The sequence below is a fragment of the Ictalurus furcatus genome, chromosome 19 (assembly GCF_023375685.1).
Source record: "Ictalurus furcatus strain D&B chromosome 19, Billie_1.0, whole genome shotgun sequence".
NCBI classification, from domain to species: Eukaryota; Metazoa; Chordata; class Actinopteri; order Siluriformes; family Ictaluridae; genus Ictalurus; species Ictalurus furcatus.
In genome coordinates, this window is record NC_071273.1 from 14894472 (window position 1) to 14913632 (window position 19161).

General features: G+C 39.2%; 1 protein-coding gene across 2 annotated transcripts in view; it reads right to left on the reverse strand.

Moving 5' to 3' along the window:
- The window catches only part of dock4b (dedicator of cytokinesis 4b), a 111523-nt gene that overhangs the window by 20062 nt on the left and 72300 nt on the right, over positions 1 to 19161 (reverse strand). For both annotated transcript variants that reach the window (XM_053650738.1, XM_053650739.1), the window contains exons 23-40: positions 17631 to 17823; positions 16813 to 16940; positions 13896 to 14030; positions 12740 to 12838; positions 12191 to 12285; positions 12015 to 12090; positions 11642 to 11742; positions 11331 to 11389; positions 11058 to 11206; positions 10863 to 10948; positions 7849 to 7944; positions 6568 to 6628; positions 5989 to 6082; positions 5711 to 5859; positions 4717 to 4803; positions 4497 to 4601; positions 3789 to 3930; positions 962 to 1128 (exon numbers count right to left, since the gene is read on the reverse strand). In XM_053650738.1, coding sequence (XP_053506713.1) covers positions 962 to 1128; positions 3789 to 3930; positions 4497 to 4601; positions 4717 to 4803; positions 5711 to 5859; positions 5989 to 6082; positions 6568 to 6628; positions 7849 to 7944; positions 10863 to 10948; positions 11058 to 11206; positions 11331 to 11389; positions 11642 to 11742; positions 12015 to 12090; positions 12191 to 12285; positions 12740 to 12838; positions 13896 to 14030; positions 16813 to 16940; positions 17631 to 17823 — 2022 coding nt within the window. The remainder of the gene's footprint in view (positions 1 to 961; positions 1129 to 3788; positions 3931 to 4496; positions 4602 to 4716; positions 4804 to 5710; positions 5860 to 5988; positions 6083 to 6567; positions 6629 to 7848; positions 7945 to 10862; positions 10949 to 11057; positions 11207 to 11330; positions 11390 to 11641; positions 11743 to 12014; positions 12091 to 12190; positions 12286 to 12739; positions 12839 to 13895; positions 14031 to 16812; positions 16941 to 17630; positions 17824 to 19161) is intronic.

Consider the following 19161-nt stretch of genomic DNA (forward strand, 5'->3'; position numbering starts at 1 on the left):
AATTCTTACGTAAGGCGGTTTTGCAATATGAACAGAAACAGCTCAGTGGATTCAGAAGATTTCCAGGCTAAATCAATCATCACTAAAGGTTACGGGTCCTAATATTCCTGCAGCATTGCTTCTCAAAGTGCATTATTCCATGGGGCACTGCAAATTACATGCCACTTCTTCCTCCTCTACTCCTGAGCACTGCATGTACTCCATTTCCACCAAAACAAAGTTTATCCTCAGTTTGTTATGTGTTTTTCTTCACAGAGATTAAATCTCATATCCCTTAGTCTTACTCTGGATGGCATTCTCAGTAGGTGTCTAGTGCTTGGTTCACCTAATGCATAAAGAACAGGTAATATTACGGAGGGAGAACTCGCAGAGAACTTTAGATACTGAAGACGAGATTCAAACAAACTGCTGTCTCCAATATAATCTTATTATCTAAATATCATCTCATCTTAAGTTAACTTCTTAATGAGATTTCTCGAAAAAAATATTACTTCGTGATGAGTGAGGCAGGCTGAAACACACCTCAGTGTCAGGGAAAATGTAATATCTGGCAGGCTAAACTGTTTATTTCAAACGTTATACCCACTAGAGGCCGCCGGAAATCTAACCCCGGTGGTAGATATGATCCGCGTTTTTGGATGTGATTTTCTGGGCTGGGTATTGAGCGAGAGATGAGGGAAAACGATATTTGGAATGAGCTCGTCTCCTGGCCTCTAAAACTTTAATTAGCCTCACTGGGCTGAGAGTGAATAATGCAACACATGAGAGCACACCTGAGCTCTACACACATGCTGCACACCTACACATAAACACACACACACACACACACTTTACAGGCATGAATACCCAAGTCACATACAGAGGAAACAGGACAGATATATCCGAGATGGGAAATGAGAAAAGAGACAAAGACGCATGTAGACAGCAGAGAAACAAGTGAAACCTTGCAGTGCCAGCCCACCTTAAACTCATTCTCCTTATCTTTGGTGCCCTTGTGGAAGGGGCGGTCATAGCGGAAACGCCAGATGTTGTTGACTTTGTAGAAGCTCTTGATGTTGTCCGGAACACCATCTCTCTGGAGGACGTCCTGGCTGTCTGGGATTGGAGTCACTGCATAGATTTGCAGGTCTGAGTCAGGATTGTGTCAAGGAGTGTTACAGAGATGTGGTCAGGTGTGAGAATGATAATCAATAGATCACTGAATGCTGTTGCCAATACTGAATACAAAATATGAACAACAACAGTGTCAGAAGTTAGGTATGCACATATTCTTCCCATCTCGAACACTATCCCAGCAGACCCCATCTCTGTCCCCTCACTGTCCGATTATAATAAATACAGAGCCTTGATAAGTATTCAACCAATGGACATAGTTGGGATTATATGTCATGAATTTACATAGAATAGACCATACCACTGTTGTGGGGGGAAATCAATATAGTTGAATATAGTACAGAACATAAATCTCTATTAATTATTCTTATACACTGTAATAAGTATTCATAAGACTTTTGATTTTTTGGGGTTTCTTTTGGGGATTTATTTTTAAACAAATACATTTACTGACAAACAAGTGTATTACAAAATGAAAACCCTCACTCCATCCAGTAATGATGATGAATGAATTCCTTTCAAAAAATATGTTTCCACTCAAAGTCTAAAAATTTTTTCTGTCTAATGAGAGATGGAAAGTCTGACTATCCATGAAAGGATTTTTTTTTTTTGGTAAATAAGTTATTTAAATTATTTTCTCTATTCCATTAATTGCCATTTCCATTGCTGCCCCTATAAGCAGCTCTTTACTACCCATGAAGCAATTACTTTCCAACACTGAATGGATTTTTATATAGATAAATAAATGTTTTCATGTTCTCCATGTATTTTACGGGTACCATTCAGCCACGCATATGTATACAGTACAAAGAACACTACTAGTATACAGTGTTATTCCCAGCCTGAAGAAACCAATTCAGCAACTACCAACCGGTATCACTTCGATCTTGTCTTTCTAAAAGTCTCGAATGCACTGTGTACAATCAACTGTCTCTCTATCTCACCAAGAACAACCGAGAAGATCCTAACCAGTATGACTTCAAAGTGGCACATTCCACAGAAACCTGCCGTGCACCATCACTGAGAAGCTCCATGCCACTAAATCAGCCAAACTGTCATCAGTCCTCATCCTCCTCAACCTTTCAGCACAGTTTACCACAAGACTCTCTTGTCCATTCTCATGAGTCTTGGAATTCATAGCATGGCATGGAAATGGTTTGCTTCCTACCTGGAGGGACGATCATAATAGGTAAAACAGAGAGAATCTACTCCATGCAGATTCTCCACTAGTGTCCCACAAGGCTCAGTGCTTGGTCTCATCTTATCTCTTGATGAGGTCATATCCTCACATGGGTTTTCATACCACTGATATACGGACGACAATCAACTTATCCTCTCATTTCCTCCCTCATGCACTCATATTTCTGCTTGGATCTCTGCATGTCTGGCAGAAATATCAACATGGATGGCAGCTATTCAGCTGAAACTTAATCCTAGCAAAACCGAACTGTTGTTCATCTCAGGAGATGCATCCCAATGTCAGAATTTTGTGATCTCCCCAAACAATAGTCCTCTGCCTCTGAGGACAATTCAACCTCTGTAACTGATACTTGTTTTCAACCTTCCCACATACCGCCCTATTGTTACACTCCCTCCACTGGATTCCTGAAGCTACCAGCATCTACAAATCCAAAAAATGGACCAGGACTCACCCATCTGAAAAAAGTTCACACCCTGCACCACACTCCCTCCAATCCTCTAGCACTGCTCGGCTGTACCCACCATCTCTCAGTGTACAAGGAAGGCATGCATCAAGGTTCTTCTCTGTTCTGGTGTTTAGGTGGTCCCTAGATTTCGGAACAGCTGAGTGACTGGCTGTCTTCAAACAAAGACCTACCTCTTCATGAGCATTCATAAATTAGCACTTCACTAATTAAAAAAAAAAAAGTGTGTATTTTTCATAGTACACTAACCTCCCCAGTAGAGTTTTAGACTGATGGATCTTTTAGTCCCTGACCTTGTGAACCAGTATGATTATGCATTTATTGATGAGAATTGAAAGCACTTCTGCAAGGTGCGTCTGACAAATGCCATACATATAAATGTATACAGGCTCTATAATACAAGTTATACACTGAAATGCATGCACTTAAAAGGACAGCCAAACCTGTCCTAACCCCTGAGCATATGTACACACGAGTGCGAGACTGTGGGTCACACAGCAAATCTATGAGAACTCATCAACACAGAAATAAGAATTAAGTATGGCAGCAATCCAGGAAGGGTTCTGATTAATTGCTTGCAAGGATAACAAAGCACTAGGCTAATGCAGTTTGACCGCTCATGTCTGCTCTAATTGTGCTCAAGAGAAAGGCCCACATTCGACATGCTCCAGCCTTCCACATATTTGTTCCGCCATCCGTGCAAGATTGTATCCACAACCTAGCATCTCCCGGAGCCAGCTCGTAGTCGCTGTGGGAGAGAATCGATTTTCTGCAACCGTACAGACGCGTATTTACAGAAGTAGTCCTGAGCTTGCACAAAATGCTACGTACCCTAATTGCGAGTGCCGTTCACACCTGAAAAGCAACAGCAAACACAGCTGGGATTCATTTTATACTACACACTCTGCAAACATCTGTTCGCATGTAGAGCACATAAATAATGGAGAGTTTTATTTTGTGATCGTCGTTATCTTGTAGTGTTTGTCTGTGTGCATGTTGGTAGAAGGATACACTGGGCCTCAGCTTGGTAGATGGTCTGGTCTGGCTGGTTGGCATGTTGCATGGCGATGGCATGAGGGAATTCATTGAGCATGCGCTGCTGGAAAGCTTCCAAACGCTCATAGTCATGACCACGGCATACAAACTCCTTATTCTGAAAAGCACACACATACACAAACACCCAAACACACACACACAAGCAAATACATACACAAACAGCCTAATCAAACATACATAGTGGGTAAGAGTGCCACCAAGTGGACTTGAAAGCAATATAGGAAGACACTGTTGACTGTAAAATATATAAAAACATGGAAAACGCTGGACTCGCACTACATAATGTTTATAGCCTTGATTCACATTTAGATCTATAGACATTTAGGGGAAGAAAATGTTTTAAAGTGTGCAAGCAAGACAAGCTCTCAGACCCATCATCAATCATTTGCTTTCAGAGACAGAAGAAGATAGAAAACCTTACAGTGTCTCAAATCGAAACAGTCCATCAAAAGCTAATATTAGTGTGTCATTCCTAGTAGTTAGTATGTGTTTCCTAATTCCCAAATTTTTCAGTCTCTATAAAAATCTAAAATAAAAGTCAATGGAAAATATGCAATACCTAGACTTTGTGTATCTGACTGGATTTTTAAAGCTGTTTATCCAAGCCTTTAGGAATATACTGCCCAGACGGTGTCTCAGCTTTTGGTAGGTGTCACTACTTACCCGTAAAAAGAAGGGGAACTTCTTCCCATAGAAGCCCACTCGGAAGAACTCGGGCTCCAGTCTCTGCTGGTCCATGATTTTATCATACAGGGAAGCCTCCATCATCTGATATTTCAGGATATTTCAGAAGAAGAATGTCAGTGCACATAATTCTGCTCTGTGCTGCACTGTAAAATAAACAGCTCTTGAGGTAAACACAATAATCCACAGAGGAACATACCTTCATTTTGCTCAAGTTCCTATAATCATAGTATGCTTCATACTGATCAGCCAACTCTCGACACAGGAGGATGCCGTTCTCCCAACACTGAGAGGAAAAGATAAAGCAGGTGTCACACCATGTAAGCAGCCATGTTAACTTCCAGTGGGGGGCAGCAGATGATCAACAACACAATTACTTGCATTAAAACTTACTTCACAGTGAAGCTAGAGTGTTTTGCTGTGATGGTAATTAAACGAAATGTTTTCTTCCCTGCTGCTTCCTAATCCTTTAGCAATGATACACACATGGCTTGATTCAGGAGTACAGAAGGAGACTAGGCAGTGGGAGCAGTGAGGTTTTACATTCATTCAAGCTGCTGCTGATGAGTGTGCTAATTATGTACAATAAATGTCATTTTATTGTGATGGGTAACTAATGAAAAGACGATCTCCAACTGCTATTTTGATCAGTAGGTGATGGAGTCGAAGTGATGACACGCAAATGTTTCTACGCAGCAGGCAGGCTCCAAACAACCTTGAGAATAAGGAAAAGGGTAAACTAGAACTGCATTCCCTAAAGGTAGTAGCGTGCTTTTAAGAAGATAAAAGTGATGAGTGATGGCAAAATCATACACACATCATGTACAAATAACAGATCACAAATAAAATCACACAAAAGCGTTGTTTAAACAAGAAAGTGTAAGAAACAAAGCATGAGAAGGAAGGAAGGGATGAAGAAAAGAAACAGAAGAGAGAAAGACAGATATAGCCAGAGAAAGACAGAGAAAATAAAGAAAAAACAGAAACAAAATGAAAAGAAAAAGAGACAGACAGGAAAATAGAAAGAAAGAAAGAGGGAGGGAGGAAGGAAGGAATATACAAGGGAAAGAAGGGTTTGCGCTGTACATTAGGTGGTATGAGTTCAATTAAAGCCAAAGGTGTAAGAAGAAGAAACCGTATCAGGAGAAAAAGAAAAAAAAAAAGACTTGGGTATCATAAAGTAGAGCTGGGACCTTGCCGCGATCAAAGTTCTGGATGATGGTGAGGTGCAGGTATTCTTTCCTCTGCCACTCGCTCTGCATAGGGTAACTCAGAAACTCTCGCAGTGGCCTTTCTGACCACTCCAACAGTTCATCGTACAGCAGCAGTGTGTAAGAAGCCTCTAGACACACAAAAAGCACACGGAGTCACGACAACACACCCACCAGGCTGCCATCATTCTCTTCTCGTTAAAGAATCCACCTCACATGCCCCTGTAGAGCATCACTCTTCCACCCACGTGTGCCATTACCTGTGTAGTTCTGTGCTTTCAAGTGCAGGTCATACAGCTTGTGGATGTAGCGAATATACATCTCCTCCTTATTCAGCTCTGTCTTATAGAAGTTCTGCACAAACAGAGATAAATGAAGAGAGAGAGAGAGAGAGAGAGAGAGAGAGAGAGAGAGAGAGAGAGAGATGGACAACTGGGCCAAGGACCAAGTGTTTTTTGCTTTATAAATTAATGAGACCCGAGTTGTCCACCCACATACCCAGGCTGTTGCTATGGATTCTTGTATGGGGGTGAACTCAGAAAACAAAATTAAGAAACAAGAAATGCTGGGAAACAACTTGAGCGTTGACGTGAGCAATAGAAACCTTTTCAACTCGACGCTCAAAGACTCAAAGGCTGAATAATCCAAACCATTGTTGCTCTGAAAACATTAAATTAGCAGCTTTGCAGAAATCAAACTTCGTGGGCGGCCTGTTCGGTTTGGATGTGCTTGACAGCTTGTTGTCTCCACAGCAGAGGGATGCAGTAAAGTGTGAAAGCCAGCGTGGGCAGGCAGGTACAGCCTTAATGCTGGTGGTGAGCATGCAGAAAGAAACTTACCAACAGACTGACAGCACAGCCAATCTTCTTCCCATCCACTTCTCCAAGTTTCATACAGTCCCTGGAGAAAACACACAGAAACTCATTGCCTTAGAATGAAATTAAACTACACCTTCAACTATAATGTAACTACTGAGGATGTACACAGTTCCTGTATAATCGTCAGTACACAAGTATATTTGGACAGTTTTTTCTTACTTTTTTTCTGGAAGATAATTACATTTGCATTAACTGCTATTTTTTCAAAAAAACAATAAAGTGTATAATTACCTACTCTGCAGTTGCACATGAAATGTCAACCAAAACATTAAAACTAACCTGTACATTTCCTGAAATTTTTGGCCAAATGATCCTCACATATTTTAAAAATTCTGTATCATTTTTCAAATGAATAACAATGAACATATGTTAACTAAAAGCAATATTATTATATGTACCAGTTTTATCTATAGCTCGGTCTTGTCCTGTGTAAGGAATAGAACATGACGGGGTATGCTGTTACAGGAAAACAATCAACAACGGGGTCGTGTGATGCAGCCTGACGTAAAGCAAAATTACTTTTACAACCAAGAAGTTGATGATTTTCCAATACCCGCATATCTTGAAGTGTTTTATTCCTTTTATATTGGAGCAATGCGTCAACTATTACAAAGGTTAATTTATTAATGAAGGACACGTCATAATTTTATCTGTTCATAGGTACATTTCATGATGAGGAACATCCGCGAAATGTGTTAGTGCCTGTTATCACTTATATTATAGTAGCTATAAACTGTCATATATCACTGTGGAGAGTGTCTGTGAATTAGTTGTTACTATAGAAATAAGTTATGACAATAAGCACATTAATATAAGCCAGTGATTTGAATTACAGCTGGCATGACTGTCAGAGCTGCTCTTACAGAAAATTAATCAACACCATCTGACCAATGAGATCCGAACACTGCACTATGCAGGTTCTTGACTGGCACAATGTTATACCCTATATAGTGTGCATGTGTAGTGAATAGGAGTTAATATGGAATTTGGCCTGAAGATGGAGTGAGAGAGTTTCACATGGATTCAAGGTCGCACAAGAAATGTGTAAACACTGTGAATAAGTTAAAAAGAAGCTGAAACATAAAATTCCATGCTAAAATGATAATCTTGCCTCCTCTTGCTTAAGAAATCTTTACCTACTACTAATGCTTGTTGTCTCTGGCACATTATAAAGTTATTAAAATTTAAACGCACTTTGAAGAAAGTTTGCACAAGTCTGTTTGTGTGCACTGTTATACTCACCTGTAATCAAGCAGTCTCTCCATTAGACGCGTTACTGTCGCAATTAATGAGATTCCACTCTCTCTCCATGTCTCTCTCTCGATCTTCTTTAAAAGACTGAGACACAAACACACCCAGAAAAAAGTAAAAGTCGTTAATTAGTTCTCAACTTGCATCCTGTGCACACACACTCACCATCTCTCCCATAAGAAATATTCCCACTCAGACACACACACACCCTACTCACAGATCCAACCACAGAAACAGTGAGTAGTGTGTCTTACCTAGGGTACGGACCGAACAGAGGAATTCTACTCCAGGAAAGCAGAGATGAGACAAAGTCATATTAATAGATTAAGTCAGAAACACTCACTCATACAGGTTAGTAACATGGTTAGTACTGTTAGTGCAGATAAGATAAAGGAAGAAGAGAGCACATAAGAAGGAGAAAGAGTGTTTAATAAATCAAAATTCTGTACTGATATCAGAAAGAAATCATTTCAAAGCTTTTAAAGAAAGATATGAAAGGAAGACAGTTGGCTAACGCTGCTTTAAAGGTCATGTTGGGCATATTAAACAGAAATGATATGTTGGGGATTCTTCTGTTTGGCACCAGCTTAAACAAACAGAACAGTGTAAATACAGCTGTGATAAGCCCGTAGGCTATGTGTACAGAAACCCAAGGTATATGCATGCAGGCGCACACACACACACACACACACACACACACACACACGTGAAGCATAAGGAGCTCACAATCCCCCGTTATAAAATATTTATACGCAAGTATCACATGGACGTCTATCAGAACCAAGCAGTTAACAACGTATAAGACACATAGCGAGTCGAGTATAAACCGCCATTACACTAGGGTTTGGAGGCATGGAGGTAGGAAGTGTTTGGTGCCATATGTGGACAATGAGAGGACTGGATGTAAATGGCTAAAATGATCATTGAAAACAATTTTTTTTTAAATTATAATTATGAAGATTTATCACAATTATTAAGCCAATTAAACAAAAAAAAAAGCAAAAAAACTTTATTACACATTATGATTGTAAAGTCAGAAATGTAAGCCATTGTTTCCAAATAGGTGAAAGGAACCAATATGAATATTGCTGGCTAGTAACGATCCCTAATCATTCTGAAAAATACAGAAGGATGACTTCTTTATCTACAAATGTATACAACTGATACGGTGGCCCATGTGCGCAAAACAGATTAACAAACCAGAAACACAACCGCAAAACTGAAAACACAACAACAACAGCATCAACAGGGATGCCTCCACCACCACCAAGTACAGTCCTTCCTGTTGGCAATTTGTATGTCTCAAATACCCTTAAAATATACAGTCCCCTCTAGAACAGCAATGCCAATTCTTTTGGATTTTGCTATACACTGAAGACATTTGGGTTTGAGATCAAAAATGAACATGAGACGAAGTCCTTTGTTGAGTTGGCAGTGTGTTTTGGGTCAATGTCCAGCTCTATGACAAAGTTCCTCCCAACTAGATTGGATGCATTTCTCTGTAAATTGGTAGACAGAATGAATTCATTTTGCTGCTACCATCATGAGTTACATCGTAAAGATTAGTCAGCCTGTTCCAGAAGTCCAAGCTATGCCACTACCGCCACCATATTTCACTGATGAGCTTGTATGTTTTGGATCATGAGCAGATCCTTTCTTTCTCCACACTTTACTTTGGCCTTTCACTTTGTTAGAGGTTAATCCTGGTTCCAGAACTTAACTTTTGTGGCTCATCTCTGTATTTCTTTGTGAATTCCAATATGGCCTGATGAGAGGTTTGCATCTTTTTTAGACTCTCTATTTTTGTTCTCAATGTCTTGTTCAAACGGTGGACTGTGATACCTTCACCCCTGCCCTATGGAGGTTGTTCGTGATGTCACTGGCTGGTTTTGTCTCAAATTATAAGTAAACATTCAGAGCTATTAAGTATTTAAACAATCAATCTAACATGACACACCCCAGCAACAAGAAACACTTGTCAGTCATATGTTCCAGTATTTTTGATCCCTTGAAAACTGGGTGGGTTCAAACAAAAGGTGCATTTTGTGTTATTTAACACATCTATATAAGGAAATGAAAGCTGAAATTCGAATTCATTGTCTCATTTATCATTTGATCTCAAACCCAAATGTCTTGAGTACATAACAAAATCAATAGAAATGGCCTTGTTCCAATACTTTCAGAAGGGACTATACTTCAAACTAGGAGGAAGCTATTGAAGAAAAACTATTTCAGCCATTAGACATTACTATAACCTTGACACTGTTTGGATTAATTCCAAATTTGATTCAGTTTATCTGCTGGTTAATGACAATTCAATATAAATCCTGAAAACTTTCAACCACTTGTTCTTGGGATATCACGCTAATGATAATCTCACTAGCACAAAAACATAATGCCTCCACAACAACAGCAAATTCAGAAACACAACATTTAACTCAGAACAGAAAGGGTAGGTCCTTACTGAACATCACATGCTCATTGATGATTATCTACAGACTATGACAATCATAATCATAATGACAAAGAAAAGCCTGGCAAAAATCATTTTATGTGAAGTTACTAAAGTTGTTACAGTGAGGAATAATTCTTCCTTCTGAATAACCAGGCTTTCTTATTAATGCTATGCCAGGTTAACAACATATCTAAAAAAAATCATCATACAAATGACCTCGATAAAAATAAGCACTAATAAAGGTAGATTCAGCGGATACACTGAGGCTCATATTTCCTCCGTAAACATCCTCCAGTTCTCTGTTTTGCTCCATTTCATTTCGACTCATGCTCTCTGTAGCCAATCAGCAATGAGCATGTGATATTCAACAAAGGCCTACCCTTTCTGTTTTGAGTAAATATTAATGTGCTCTTGGTTTTGCCGTCACGTTTTTGGTTTGTTAATGTGTATTGCACTTATCAGTTAATTGTGATTAACTATACAGTCCTAAATGTCCCTGTAAAATACTTACTCAATATGAGATATTAAATCAGCATATGCTCTCACTCACATGCTGTTAAAGAGCTCCCGGTAAGTTTCATCACCCTTTCCTTCTGACATCAGACTGTCGAGCTTGTCTATAAGTTTTGCCTCCACCTAAGACACATCATCATCCAGGGTTATAGGTTAAATCGACCCATGTGTAATTAAACAGGGTTATTTTTCTTGCACAGGCTCAGTGAAGCAGCAGGGGGCACTGTTGTACCTGTTTAAAGTTGCCGCTGCGCCGCTGTTCCCAGTCCATCATATCGTGAAAGATGGGGATCATCACGTTCCGCAGATCAGGCTGAGGAACCAGCGTCACCTCGAGAAACGGGCCGATCATAGCAGGGATGAAGTTTAACTTGTGTTCTCCTTTAAAATCAAGAGAGAGATAGAAGTTGACACAGAGGGAGGGTAGAAAGACAGAGATTAACTTTTACATTGGACTGAGTTTTTGGGAAGGAAAAGATTATAGATTATGCCATCAATCTCTTACCTAGATTCTGCCACATACTGAAGATTTCACAGCCCATCATCACCCTCATATCTCCATACCTACACACATGCATTCACAAATCTAACAGATGCTGAACCAGCATAAATAGTGGCATTACAAATGAGCATGAATATTTGAGTACTCACAAGCCACACCAATGACAATTTTTTTTTGTATTTTGCAACTTTTATACTTGTACATTTCACACTGACTGAAGTACCTCCCAACTGCAAGTATCATATAATATCCAGTGCAACAAAGTACAGTACGAGTTACGTAGTGCATAGGAGAGGAGTATGTAAGATACTCACTTTTCTAGAATTTTCTTGCGTTTGGAAGGAGAGAAGGTCTCAAGCTGGAGGCAGGGCTGGTTGATGAAGATTACAGATAGGTAGAAGTACGAGTCCCAGACCTATATTAAACACATGTGAACACACACCCAGTGTCAGTGAGGATGTTTTCATGTTAAGCACAAAGACACAACCTTCAACTGTGTGTTTACACAGAAGGTAGCTGTGTAAGCCAATAACACTAAATATTTCCTGTTTTTCTCAACCACGATTGGCTCAGTGCTGTGTGTTGAGACCCAGAAGAACAGTACAATTAACACACGGCAGGAGGCCACAGTCTGAACACACACTCTGAGCCACATGCACATACGCAGACGCTACGATACACACATACCTTATAATCAAACCCGTCACTGAGAAAGTTTTTCCTCAGAGCATCTGACAGGTAGAGCACCGTTGTGATGATGACACTGGAAAGGAAGCATGTGTATCAATAAGCATGAATGCAAGCACTACCAGGTTCCATTATTTATTTACCTTTAGGAAATCAAGAGCTGGTAAGGTTCTTACTTATTAGTGACGAGCCGCATGACTGTCCAATCTTTTGGAAACATCTCGGGCCGGATCAGGATCCGGAACACGGTGAAAATCTGCAGGAGGAAATCCTGTCAGGAACAAAAACAAAATCAAAAACAATTCAGTAACTGAAAACAAGAAAATGTCCTCATTTCAACCTGATACTGCAGAGCACTAGGAATATTTCATGATTTTTATTTTGTATTATTAACATGATCTGAAGCAAACGGGAAAAGTTATAGTGAATTATGACACAAACCAGTATTTGTTCTTACTATTCTATTTGAAGAAGCATATAAATAGCTCCAAATCAATCCTTTTCTAACTGGTTCCTCATATTACTTCTGTTTATTTCAGAAACCCACTGCGTCCCTGTTTTATTGGTGCTAGCTGAACATGATGCCTGGTTTATGCTTGACGCAGCCACACTGTCACAAGGGGACAACAAGGTGTAATTATGTTTATTGTTTTAGTTGCTGCTAGTATATTCTGTGCATGAGCACTTTTGTTCATGGAAAAGCATTACTCTTAGGCAACTCTCACCCTCAGCTCATCTTTACTGGTGAAACGCTGAAGATGCTGCTGGTAGTGTTTATCTCCCATCTGCGTCAGTAGAGCCAAAAGACATGCCACAAACTCCCCCTGAAACAGATATGTATGGACATCATACATCAAATAATAATAAATAAATTACATAAAATTACACAATATGACCATTTCAAGTGGTTTTGCTTTTCACCTGTTTAATTCCCACTCCCACAAAAAGTTTGACTAAACCTGCCTCGATCCACAGTTAAGTTTTGCTTGTACCTGCCCATGAAGAAACTTTAAAAACGTGTTTCCATTTCCCAAAATATACACAAACTAGTCATTTAAACTACAGTGACTCCGAACAGAATAAACAAGTTACTGATGATGAATGAATGGATGGATGAATGAACAAATGAGGTAAATGTGTTATGTTTGTAAATGCAGCATGAGCAACGTGTAATGAACATGGCCTTCATATCAACTGTCTGTATAAAAGTGCACACCGCATTTCCCGCTACACACCTCTAAACTGATGAGACATGTCTGTAATGAACTTGAAGTAGAGAACAAACAACATATGACCCTGTCCAAGTAACACTGTCACTTCACTAATCAGACCAGACAAGGTAACTTCCCTTTTCGACCTAATGTCTCTAGTACTGTAGTCCACAGTGGGCCACATCATATAACTAGACACCAGGTGATGACCCCTGCACTGATGGATTCATGATACATGTCTAAAAATATGCAATATATGTGATTAACAGCTCTGGTGAACAAGGCTAAACCATCAAATGCCAGAAATCTCCTCTATTGACACAGCACTGATTGAACACAACCCAGAGAGTAAATAACACAGAAAGGTCAGTGGAGCTATAGAAAAGCAGCATTCAGTAGAGACACAGTGAGGTTGGCGTCTACAATACAGCACAACGCAAAAAGCACAGATCACATCTAAAGGAAAAGCTCTCCCACAATTCACCTGATGCACAGCGGCTTTGAAGTATAAAGGGCTTTAGCTGTTGCACAGTAATTAATGGACCCTCAGGGGCTTTTGTCTCTCTTTTTTTTTAAGTTTCTTTTTCTTCTCTTTATTCTTTTTTTCCTCCCATGTTAACTGCAGTATCACTCTCACTGTAATTCTCATGCTTTATCTTTGTTCTCTCACCGTGACATCCTGACTCTGAGGACGCAAGGTCGATGCAGGGGTTTGCGGACGGTTGGAAATCTCCAGTATGGTCCTCAACAATACACTCAGTAAGCTCTCCACTATCAGGTCCACTTCTTCAGACATGACTGGCTCCTACACACACACACACACACACACACACACACACACACACACACACACATATACATATATATACATATATATATATATATATATATATATATATATATATATATATATATATATATATATATATATATATATATATATATATATAGCATAAATTAATCCAAGGAATTGGGGAGGTTCATTCACATTGCATTAAAATATCATACTTGATGCTATACTGCAGGGGTGTTGAACATACAGACTGTGGGTTATAATGAGGCTAGAATTCAAGTTACAAATAAATTGTAAATGAATTGACTGGAAAGGAATTGAAAGATTTGAGAAATGTAAAATAAAAAGACCCATATAGCTGTGGCTCTTTCCAAAAGAACTAATTTAGGGGGTTTCACAGCAAAGGGGGTGAATACTTATTCAATCACTTTTATGTATTTTATTTGGAACTTTAAGATAAATACTGATAAATTAAGACAGTTATTTTCATCTTTTGGCAAGGTTCACTTGACCGCATACTAAATGTAATGTGGCCTGTTATTTAAAAGGAGTCCGACACTCCTGCTATACAGCTTTTTAAAACATTTTTGTATACATAATTAAAATGTTTAATTTATTATTTTATTATTTAATATTTACAAACTTTTTTTTTTTTTTTTACCTTTGGCAACACATATGCCATGCCAATAAAGCAGCTAGAAACTGAATATTAAAGCAGGGTGTAAGTAGTGAGTGTTTCCTGACAGGGTGATAATGAGAGGGTGAGAAGCAGCCAGATTGAAAAGGGGGTTAGTGGAGGTGATGCCTCTCTTAAGAGTGGCCCTGCTGAGTGTGTGAAAGCTGTTTAACACTTACACATACACACGGTTCATCTCATGCCAAACAAGAGAGCAATCAGAGCCTCTCTAAGCCACTCCAGAGACAGTCCTGGCTTAGAGCTAGTACTGCAACTAATGACTGTTTTGATAATTAATTAATCTACCAATATTCTTTTGATTAATCAATTAGTTGGATTAAAGATAAATTACATACCCAAAATATTTATTCAAATATATTTCAAGCAACTAATACTACTACAGAACACTTTACTAGGCTTAATTAAATAATGTCTCTAAATACAATATTTATACTCATCAGACAATCTGTTAAGGTTATGAGAACATTATCATGTGTATATTTTTTCACCAAACCAGACATCCAAACTAGTTTCTTTTCTTTGTCCTGCACACTTATGCACTCACCGTCCACTTTAAGGAACACATGCACACTTGCTCATTTATGGAAATATCCAACGCTACAGCACAATACATAAAATCACGAGGATAAAGGTCAAGAGCAACAGTTAACATCAGAATGGGGTAAAAAGTGTGATCTCTTTGACATCGACCATGGCACGGTTGTTGGTGCCAGATGGGCTGGTTTGAGTACTTCAGAAACTGCTAATCTCCTGGGATATTTTTCTTGAGTTTACACAGAATGGTGCGAAAAACAAAAACATCATGTGGGTCGAGAGGCTGTTTGTTGATGAGAGCAATCAGAGGAGAATGACCAGACTGGTCTGAGCTGCCAAGAAGGATATACAGTGCCCTCCACTAATATTGGCACCTTTGCTAAATATGAGGAAAGAAGGCTGTGAAAAATTGTCTTTATTGTTTCACCTTTTGATCTTTTATTAAATAAAATTCACATAAATACTCTGCTCTCATGGATATCAAGCAATTGCAAAAAAACAACAACGCAGGTTTATATAAAATAAATAAATAAATAAATATCCTTCTTAAATATAGGTGTGGATCAATTATTGATGATATTTTACTTTTTTTAGTACAGCTGGCTCGGATTCCTGTTCTTGGCTGACAGGAGTGGAACCTGATGAGGTGTTAAGCTGCTGTAGCCCATACACCTCAAGTTTGTGTATGTGTTGTGCATGCTGAGATGCTTTTCTGCTCACCACAGCTGTGATCATGAGTTACTACAGACTTCCTGGCTGCTCAAACCAGTCTGGTCATTGCACCATTCTATGTAAACTCTAGAGACTGTAATGTCTCAGCAGGGATGAGATCAGCAGTTTCTAAAATACTCAAACCTGAATATCTGACACCAACAACCATGTCACGGATAAAGTCACAGAGTCACCTTATTCTGATGTTTGATGTGAACATTAACTGAAGCTCTGGACCTGTATCTGAATGCTTTATGCATTGTGCTGCTGCCACATGATTGGCTGATAAGATAAATGCATGAATGTGCAGGTCTACAGGTGTTCCTAATAAGGTGGATGGTGAGTGTATATCATTGCACATGAAGAAAATAAAACAATATAGTGTTTATCAACACTACATGATTGAAAAGATTTTTAAACTAATTAAATGAATTGATTTAAATATCTTCACTACTTGTGGCATAAAGTGAAGCAAGCTAGTGCTTTGTAAAATTTGTTGCCAACTATTTTATTATCCAATTTGATCAATTGTGTCTATTAGTTGTTGTAGCCTCTACATTAGACTGATTCCATCAGAGTTCAGATAATAGATCTGACTGCACAAAACCAAACGGCCATTAGTGAGTATGAGCTCATGTCTTACTGCCTTCAACTAATCTCTCTTAAATCTCACTTCACAGTAAATCACAGGATGTGTTGTATTCCTATTTAAAGTCCTCATTCTTTCCTGCCATTATTTAGAGAGCTGTGTTTCTCAGAGCTTGCATCACTCTCTCAGCTCCAAAGCTCATCTCTCTCTCTCCCCCTCTATCTCTCTCTCGGAGTGGTTCAGGCCACAGGCTGATGTCTCACCGTATTGTCTCTCTTTATGATGGACAGCATGCTGGTGAGTATTTGGGCGCACATCACCAGATCCCGCTGCTCCTGCATGTGAGTTTGTAACAAGCGCAAGACCACAGGAAGCAGGATAAACCGAGATTCTGAAACACACACACACACACACACACACACACACACACACACACACACACACACACACATTCATTAAAGGTGTTGTCAGTGATCTGGGAAGAAGTTAGCTGGAGGTAGTGGTTTTAAAATTTAAAACAATACAGCCTGTCTTTTCAGTGTTCCCTCCAAAGCCACGACCCCAAAACACCAGAACTAGGCTAGAACTTCTAAAGATTAGTGCAAGAGGAGACACATCCATAATTGTCAGGCAAGCAACGTCCTGCCTGGTTGGATGTTAGTGCTCTATATTATCTTTTTTTTTCTCTAGCTCAAAGAGCCTGAGGCATCAGAAAAATATTATATAATATATTGATATACATTGATATACATTTAATGACCACAGAGAGTCAGGACCTCGGTTTAACATCTCATCCGAAAGACGGTGCTGTTTTTACAGTATAACATCCCCGTCACTATACTGAGGCATTAGGCCCCACACAGACCACAGGGTGAGCGCCCCCTGCTGGCCTCACTAATATCACTTCTAGCAGCAACCTTAGTTTTCCCCAGGAGGTCTCCCATCCAGGTACTGTCCAGGCTAAACCCTGCTTTAGCTTCAGTGGGAAACCAGGCAAGAGCTGCAGGATGATATGGCTCTGGCATAAACAAGTACAAATACAGCCAATTACAAACTAGCAAAGTCATATGTCATAATTTACCTGGGTTTGTGTACAGTTGACTCTCCACGGTTTTTGAAATGCATTGCAGTTTCACAGTCTCTAGAGAGCAGTCTGACTGTGAGGTGTCCGGCAGACTCCCCAGCGTCTCCCGCACGAACGAGGCCACGTCTCTGACAGTGAACAGCTTCAGAAGCTCCCCATAGACTGCAGGAAACGCCTGCAAAAACACCGCCTACATGCACGCACAGACACACACAGTGGATAACTGACTTAAAAATATACTACACGAAAATCAAAATATATCAAGCCAGATATTTTTCACCTTTAATAAACTTTTGTGAACAACAGTTTACTGACAATAAAATATGTAAATATAAATTTCCTCTAACAAAATGCTTAAAAAAAATTACTAAATTCTGCTTTTTTCATCAATCTATGCAATCAGGGAAAATGGTGCTACATAATCAGAAACATTGCTCAAAGTGAGCTTGATGTAATAAGTATCTTTTTTCTGTCCATTATCACGCTTGACCACCATCAATACTGTAGCGGTCATGTAAGTTCTGCATTATACTATGCTGTCCTCTGTTGGGGCCTTTTAATGAGTGTCACAGCAGCATTCAGATGCTGAAATTTTAATAAAACATTTTTAATAATTTTAATAAAGAATTGCTGACAGGCAGTCATCAGCCGCCTTTGGAGGCAATGGCACTAACTTGGCTGCCAGTGAGCTTCTCACCTTGTGCTTTCAAAGATCTCAACACACGACCTAAGAATTCTTTTACGATGTCCCATTTTTTTTGGTCTGTGACAGAAAAAATCAATGCTGAAGATCATACAGTAGGATTCAACTTCAGTCAAACTGACAGGCAATCTGTGCCAGTCCACAGCTTTTTACTGGACTGAGGTCAGACCTCTGACTGGGCCATTTAATGACATTGATCTTCATTTCCTTGATGCATTCCTTGTTTCAATTGGCTGTGTGTTTTGGATCAATGGCATGTTGAAAGCTAAAATGACTTTTTTATGCTTTCCAAAAGAAGGCAGCATGTGCCAAAAACACCAGTCACAGCAAAGGAAAAAAAAAAAAAAAAACAACAGTACAAAAACAAGATGCTGTCCCTTCTAAGCCTCTTTGTAGGTATGCATAGTGTTGGAATTGTGCCAATATTCTGTAATCAACACCAATACATTTTTCAACATATATTTGGGAAGTTAGGTATTTCACAAATACAAAGATTTAGGATATTCTCTTCTTTCTCTCATGAGTAATGAAACGGTCATAATATTCAGTGAGTGTCCACTTACTGCCATAAATTCTTGGAGCTCATTTAAGGTTACCACTGGACTCTGAGCAGCTCCCCTAATGACCTTTCTCTTTCTACAGCCATCAAAATCCACTTCATAATCATGGTTTTACGGTGTTCAGTGATATATTAACGGCTACTGAAATTCCTTTATATCCATCTGCTGATCTATGCAATTTAGAAATATGATCCCATAAATCTTTAGCCGTTTCTTTGTGGACCACAGTTATTTCTGCACTATTCAACAAAGAACTGGTGAGGAA